This window comes from Tribolium castaneum, chromosome 3 (assembly GCF_031307605.1).
Source record: "Tribolium castaneum strain GA2 chromosome 3, icTriCast1.1, whole genome shotgun sequence".
Taxonomy (NCBI): Eukaryota; Metazoa; Arthropoda; class Insecta; order Coleoptera; family Tenebrionidae; genus Tribolium; species Tribolium castaneum.
Window position 1 is genome coordinate 12,170,386 of NC_087396.1, and position 7,855 is coordinate 12,178,240.

Below are 7,855 nucleotides of genomic sequence, written 5' to 3' on the forward strand. Positions count from 1 at the left end.
TGTACCGTTGTCATAATTAAAATCTTCTCAAGTTACACATAAAAACACAGAAATACAATAATGATGTACCAATTATACAAACCCAAATAGTAAAATTAATGAGAAATTTAATATTATAAATTATTTGTTTATCTTGTAACATCTTTTATTGTCCTGAAACAAAACACTCGGCACAAATAGGCGTCATCAGTATGCAAATAATCACCCATAAATTAAATTAGAAAGGCTCCTAATGTGGCCAAAACCATCTATTTTTAATAATCGTTAAATGCTCGAAACAATCTCTCTGATGAGGTGTTAAACGATCTTTTAACTACAAAATCACGCAAAAGCAACAAATTAAATTTGGATAATTACGCACAGTATTGAGATTTTCAATTAAAAAGCTTTCTTTGGCTCAAAAACGCATTAAAAGCTTGTTTATAAATTAACACGTTTTATTTTTTTCCAAAGACAATAGTGGAGCATCAGTGATTACGTGCATCACGTTTCGAGAATTAGCAAATGAATTACTTTTAAGTACGGTACTAACTTAGCGGCGACTTTTACGGTATTGCAAATTTATTTGCACTAGAAAATGGTGAAAGATCGTGTATTCCAGATAATGTAAATTTTTTCAAAACTTGAATCACTTAATTGGTAAACTGCAATAAAACGTTCAAATGCGCTTTATTCGAGAAGCACGAGATTACAGATGTTAAAAAGATAAAGTCAATTAAGTCACCGTTAATTACTTTATTGGGCTGTGACAGTTGTTTATGAATATCGTTAACGCAAAGCCTTACAAGATCTTAATCGACTTTCATTCTTTCGCATGCCAGCGAATTTCAATTGAGAAACAAATCAAAGCGTGGTGACGGAAAAATTTAATAATGGTCATTGTTGAAAGGAGGCAATAAAACAGTCACGATGGAAGAACAATATTTATTTCATATATACAAGAAAGTCTTAAGAGAACATTGCACAATTTGCTATAATCTAAATATTTAATCAGTCTATTTTTAAGGCTTTTATCATACACAGCGATCTACATCTACATAACTACTCGTGTTATTTTCACGCAAAATTTCAAGCAATAATGGCTTATAAATTACGCAACTACGAGATTTGCCTTCGCTCTCTACAATATTTACACAACAATAATGCACCTAAATAATTTGTACAAATAAATACAATGAGATCGGCTTAGAAGCTATGAAGTCCTTTAGGACGAGAGGGGCAAGTCGTCCTCGTCGCACGCCACTGTCGAGTGGTTGTAGAGTCCCTGCGCCATCAGCTGCAGCGCCAGTGGGTTTTTCTGACCCGAGGATTTTTTGATCTTGGCTCGCTTATTTTGGAACCAAATTTTGATTTGTGCCTCGTTCAGACCCAACTCGGCACTTAACTGCTGCCTCCTCCGTTCGGTTAAATATCGATTTTCATTAAACTCGTGCTTGAGGCGTGCCAGTTGAGCACTGGAGAAAGCCGTCCGCGGCCTCTTGTCCTCACCGTTGGGTTTGGACGGTTTTTTCATGCGGCGCGAGCGCGGCCCTGCAACAGAATGCACTTTACAGTTGGGCCGCTACGGTCCTGGTGTTTTGATCAATAGCCCCCTAAAGAGGGTATTCATGACAGGAGCTAAGGTCGACATTTGTCTCTAATTAGAGCAATTGTGGCGCAGTTAGCGAACTGCAGAGGACATTAGGGAGGTATTAACTCGGCTGAAATATGGGGACAGAAGGGCGCAACTTATTATGGGGCCATTTAAGATGAGCGAGAGGCCTTGTTAGTGGCTGGTCGCAGGGGACCCGAAAATAAATCGTTTAAAAAGCACTTAACAGCGCCGTTGACTGAGCTCCGTATGAATTTAAAAACGCATTTTTGCCGGATTTATTTTTAATTTTAAGTGCACGGTTGACGTATTGATTCACCCTAAATATAGAATCCGCTGAAAAGTGTTCACATAAATCAATTCGCATTATGCAACCAGATATACACACATTTACTTATCAGTGATCTCTCTGATGTATTGACACGTCGTCGCAACATCAGCAGTCCGAAACCGATATTTTTCACCCTAATGTCGAGGATCAATCATCGAGCGTTCTATTGTTTTTCGGTGACATTTCTCGAACAATTAGTTGGGGGCTACTGTATTCTTATGAGATCTGATAAGAAGGCGACGGCGGTTTTTGGTTTTTCTTTGTCATACCAAGACTCGGACCGCATTAATTCCAAGATAAAAAACCGCCGGTGAGGGTTTGATGTATGACGTCATTACAAAAACGACCAAATAATCACAGAAATTATGCGGCACATTTCAGGTATAAGGCTGCTATCTTAAATATTTGGCTAACCTTCCTGCGAGTGATTTAGATTAAAAAACGTTAATTAATTTGGGGCCCGGATCGATACAGCCCCGCAATTTTTTAGCAGATTTCTGAAAATTTGGTAGGTGCGAGAAAAATTAGAGAGCTTTCTGTATTTCTAAATTTATTTTTGAATTATTTTTACGTAAAATCTAGTCAAAACGGACGGTACAGGATGTCTACAAAACTTATAAATACGAAACCACTTCAGCAACTATTACAGTTATTTTTCCAGAACGTTTAAAAAAGTTACAATGCAAATTTATGTTTGGTTTTTGGTTGTACATTTTGTACTGACGAAAGCACATTCCTCTTAGAACTTTCTTACAGCAAAAACCAAAACTGAAGGTAATAATCAAAGAGAATCAAAGAGATTTAGCTTAAAAAAAACATGAGCATTTATGCTTTAATATTTTTTTAGAGAAGTGAAGAAGTCTTTTGGACTTGAATATCTTTTTTAAATAAAAGAATTAATAAAATTTTACATTTTTTTTTAATTTTGCGTCTAAGTGACCGATAAATCATCTCTCTAAAAACATTTAGGTAACTTTAAACATTAAAAAAATCAACCATTGTTTCAGATTAGGTAATGTAGAAAAAAGACATTTTTACCTAATAATTAATTCACGTTATTAATTTTATTACCGTGTCCAAATTCTTGCATATCTACAAGGTAAATCTGCTAAGAGGAAAACTATTAATCACACAAAAATAAGCGTTAGCTGTTAAATTCTTTACTTTTTCCTCTATCTATTTGATTTTTTTCAAAATTTTTCTACAATTGCTTAAAATTAAAATTAATTAATGCGAAATATTAAGTAGTACTAATAAAATTAATGTCATTCTAAAACAAACAAATATTAAATAATGTTTTGCTTAAAAAATATTTAAGAAAATTGTTGGTATCCCAAAAATTACGTTAATCATTTAAATTTTTAATTTTCATTCATCTAATTAATTATTTTTTGAGGCTAACGACATTTATTAATTAACTTTTTGCACAAATCAATATTTAGCATGGTTTGTTTAAAGAATGATATAAGAAATGTCTAATATTTTTCGTGCAGCAATATGTTTCAATTAAAAAAAAATTGAAAAAATTTAACCAAATTCGCATGCAGAGAAAAAATATAAACTATTTAATAAAAGACACTGAATTCTGTGTGATAGTTACTTTTTGAGATACATACATTAAAAATGAATACTTAATATGCCTTGTTACTATAATTAACATTTTGTAACTTTATTTTCACAAAGACATTTTTAATTATCTCTTCATAAAAACCAAAAACAAAATAGAGTGTTCTATTTATTTTTTTAAGATGTGCAATTTTTAACAATTTTTTTCTTAATTACAATAACCAAAAATATAATAAAAATATCATACTTTTTTGGAATAGTTAGATTTTTAACTAAAATCAACCAATAAAAGTTTAATTCAAAGGCCTTTGTGTTTTAATAAAGAATCAGCTTAGATATAATGTAACTCTTTTCTGAAAGCCTTTATACTACTTTATACCTATACTAGTACTGGAATTTTTTGTAATTGTTTAACTCTTTTGGTCATCTGTATGTTTCAAAAGCAACAAAAGCAAAACAGACAGAAAAATAAATAACAGATAAAAAAATTACTCTTTCTAACCATAAAGGAGGTAAACAGTTTGAAAACGTGTCCTTTGACACATCAAAGCCAATCAAAGTCAGTCAGTTAAACCTGTAGGTAGATATTAGGATATTACTAAAGATTTCGGAGACTTTTATCGTTTAGGTGACTGTGGAATAACCAAGTTATTTTGAGTTTTGCTTTATCAAGAAAAAAATAGCCGAACGAAACCACAGTTGCTCGTTCAGCTGCTGAAAGAACTGAGTTTTTATTTAGCAAAAACCTATATAGATCCTACGCTTATGTTAATTTATTATTGTTTTGTTTTTAGTTTTATTTTAAACTTTAAATAAATAGATACTTTTTAAAACTGACTATTTACGAAGACAGTGGTTCTCAAATTATAGAGAGACTTGGAAGGGTAAAATGTTATGTTTTGAACCGCAAACCGCTTGTCCATCTCTAAGTCAAGGACATTTAAAATTCTATAAAATGTTTGAAGCGATTTCGTAACATGAATAATTGATTCATCATAAGCCTCATCCGAATCCGGAATATTAAGCAGATGTTGACCTTAGCCGCTTATAATAACCCCAAACCCCGTCCCATCTTTACCTGAACTGGGCCGGTCCGAATACCGCGTGCAGTAGACCCAAGCGGGCCACAAGGTGGGCACCGACCCCTCGTCCTTCTTGATATCGTCCGGAGTGGGCAACAGCCCTTTTACCGGACTCTTCGGCCTCGCCACGGGCTCCGGACTCCCGATCTGCGACACGGCTTGGCACAGGCTGCCCAGCGGCGCCGTCGAGAAGGGTTTGACGTCCTCTTTAATCTCATAGGGCTTGAAGCCAATCTTGGTGCGTGTTTTAAGAACGGCGTTTTTCCCGAACTCGGGCTTTAGTATGTTCCTGATGGAGTATTTGAGCGTCTGGATGACGGGCTCGGGCTGGGGCGGCGGGGATGGGGAGGCCCTGGGGCTGGACAGGGCGAAGGAGGTGATGCGGAAGAAGTCGCCCTTGGGGGAGTCCTGCGAGAGGGTGGTGCAGGTGTAGGGAGAGGTCCGGGAGGACTCGGGGGAGTTGGGGGTTTTGATCTGGGAGGCATCGTCGGTGGTGTTGGGGCTGGAGCGGTCCTCGAACGCCATCCTCGGTCATAAGTTCACCACACTCAGCCACTTGCACTGGATCAAGTGTTTACTTCGAAAAGTACGCTGTCAAACTGAGTAAGTTTTCAAAATAGTCATCTTTATTACTGAAGGCTTGCTCTGGCCCCGCCCACGAATTCAATGCGCCTGTCTCTTTCTCCGCGCATTTGCCTGTCTCTCTCTGAGCGGGCGCCCTCCCCTGCAGCCGGCAAATGCCCCAAATTACCCCAACAGGGCACGAAAATGCAACAATCTCGGAGTTGGGTTTTCACGTCTGGTCGTTTTGTGCAATTTTTCCGGAAAATTTGGCTATTTTTGCGGAGATTTGTACCGCTATTGATTTTCCACCATGTTGTCTGTCTTTGTCGGGCTCGTTATTTTTTATGTGCCGTCAACATCTCACTCAAACCGTAATATTCTGCCAATGGTAAAGTGGGCGTGGACAGATAAATTCAAATCTGGTTGGCTTAGTTCTTGGAGAGGGGAGAAAGTGTCCAGATTGAGACGTAAGTATGTTTGTTTTTGTTGATCCGAGGCGGAGTCTGCACTGTAAACGTGGTAATTCAATATCATACACAAGTAGTATGAATTAATAAGTGGTTTAGATAATGATTTTATCAATCTGCTGGTGGTAATTGACGGATATCTGGCATGGTGATAGGGAATTGATTGCTAATTAGTGGAGACTCATTAGAAAACTTTGTCGACTTTAATTGAAGATGAAATTCGTTTTAATTAGAAAATCGAATCGGAGATGACTCGATGTTTTGTCGTTTTTAATGAGCAAATGATTTCCTAACGACTTACTTTTAATATTTTAGTAGTCAGCTTTTGGTTAGTTTGTTTACAGGAGCGCTGAAATTAGCTACTAATCGATTAATTAATAATAAAGAGAATAATTTTATTAAACTGTAAACACAAATATAAGTTACTTGTTTATTCAGTTCTTGAATATACATTTTTAGTTAGGTAGAAACAAAAATATCAGTGTATTTGAATACTGACCGAAAACTACTAGAAAACAGAAAACTGCTACCATGACAGCAAAGTTTGAACACACAGAATGATTCTGTTAGGGCCTGCAACTTTCAATTTAGGTAGATATAACTGAAACTGAACTGAAATTTTCTATTCTTCATTTATTTTCTAAATGGCTGTATTTCCGAACTACGAGAATTTTACGCCATCTTGGTTTTCAACTATCAAATTTCAAAACCTATGTGATTTTAAAAAAATGATGATCAAAAACGGCTATACCTAGGTAGGTACAGGTCATTCAGTTTTTTCAAAAATAGAATGTATTTAATTTGGTTTTCAAGGCTTGTGTTATTTTATTTTCGTTTAAATTTTTATAAGTATTTAATTTGTATTTCAAAGAGCTTTTAGAAAATTGTTAATAATTATTACATATCAAATTTTAAGATTTTAATTAGGTAGTAAACTAATTTTTGAGTTCTATATTAAAGTGTAAACACATGTATTTTTAATCATTTTGACAGCTCTCAAGGGTCGCATTAATGTAAATTGTTTTTTTATACAAAAAAAAAAAGATCTGCATCCTTTTTTTTTTCAAATAATCACTTTTTTTCCAAAAACTGCATTTGCATTGCATTTACCAACCTCTACACAAAACTGTCTGCATCATATTGATTTTGTAAAATAGTTATTTTTCGGAGAGTTCAAAAGCCAATCAGCCCAATTAGTGTAAATCAAAAGAGTAAATATTAAAAATAATAAAATTACGCAGTTTAAAAATTTTTACTATAACAATATAGCAAAATTTTCAAAGGTAAAAACAAAGTCATTATTGGAGCGCTTAACTCTGGAGAAGTGATTATTGGAGGATTATTACTGGAAGAATGATTGGCTTACCTACTGAAAAATTTAACAATGCAAGTTACTTCTGAACTGCAAAAGTTAGATATATGTACGTATTTGGTGAAACTTTGACTTACGAGTATACCTAGGTATAAGTTTATTCATTGATTGGCTTTTAAACTCTCTATTTATTAATATCATCTACATGTTTTTTTTTTAAATAAACAATACTTATTTAGTAAATAACTTGAAAATGAGTTTGTGTTTACCAGTGACCTCTTTAGCTTAAAGGTACAGACACACATTATAACTCTGCTGATATAAATTTTAGGAATTTTAGAAAATAAATCCCAAATTCAAATAAGATTAAATTTAACACTACCAATAATAGTTATTTTATTTTATTTATTTTATATAAGGAGTAAATGTGATAGTTTATGTGAGGAGGCTGAGCTACATAAACTCACATTTACTTCGAATAAAATATAGGTACTAACTATTTTATCAGCAAACGCATTGGTAAAGAGAAAATTTTGAGTAACACTAATTAACAGGTATGTAAATGCTTATAGGTATAAGCACACGTCAGTTTTATAACGTTTGCACATAAAAGAAGTAGGCTTTTATTTATATATAAATCTACCGATTTATTTAGGTCAAATAATAGGTATGAGAATTCCAAAATACGCAAAATAATAAAATGCAGTTTTGATTAAATTGCAAGGAAACAGTTATTTTTACGAATTTTTTTTTCCGACAAATCAAAATCTATAGTCTCGTACTTAGTTTGCCATCGTAAATGAAACTTTCAATTTTTCTCGCCTCTCCCTCCGCCTGGAATCGAAGCCCTACGTGCGCTGTCGTGGATGCTTTATGACCCCTAGTTTAATTGTTTTACTTCCAAACAGAGAATTGTTTCGGTCTGTACCTTCGACAACAGTT

At 34.4% G+C, this 7,855-nt stretch overlaps 1 protein-coding gene across 1 annotated transcript; it reads right to left on the reverse strand.

The window, feature by feature from the left end:
* Positions 1 to 909: 909 nt before the first annotated feature.
* LOC661645 (engrailed) lies at positions 910 to 5,190 on the reverse strand. The gene is made up of 2 exons (XM_967795.5): positions 4,567 to 5,190; positions 910 to 1,530 (listed from the first exon to the last, which is right to left on the reverse strand). Exons 1-2 carry the CDS (start codon positions 5,093 to 5,095, stop codon positions 1,205 to 1,207), a joined length of 855 nt encoding a protein of 284 aa, XP_972888.1. The 5' UTR covers positions 5,096 to 5,190; the 3' UTR covers positions 910 to 1,204.
* Positions 5,191 to 7,855: the final 2,665 nt, after the last annotated feature.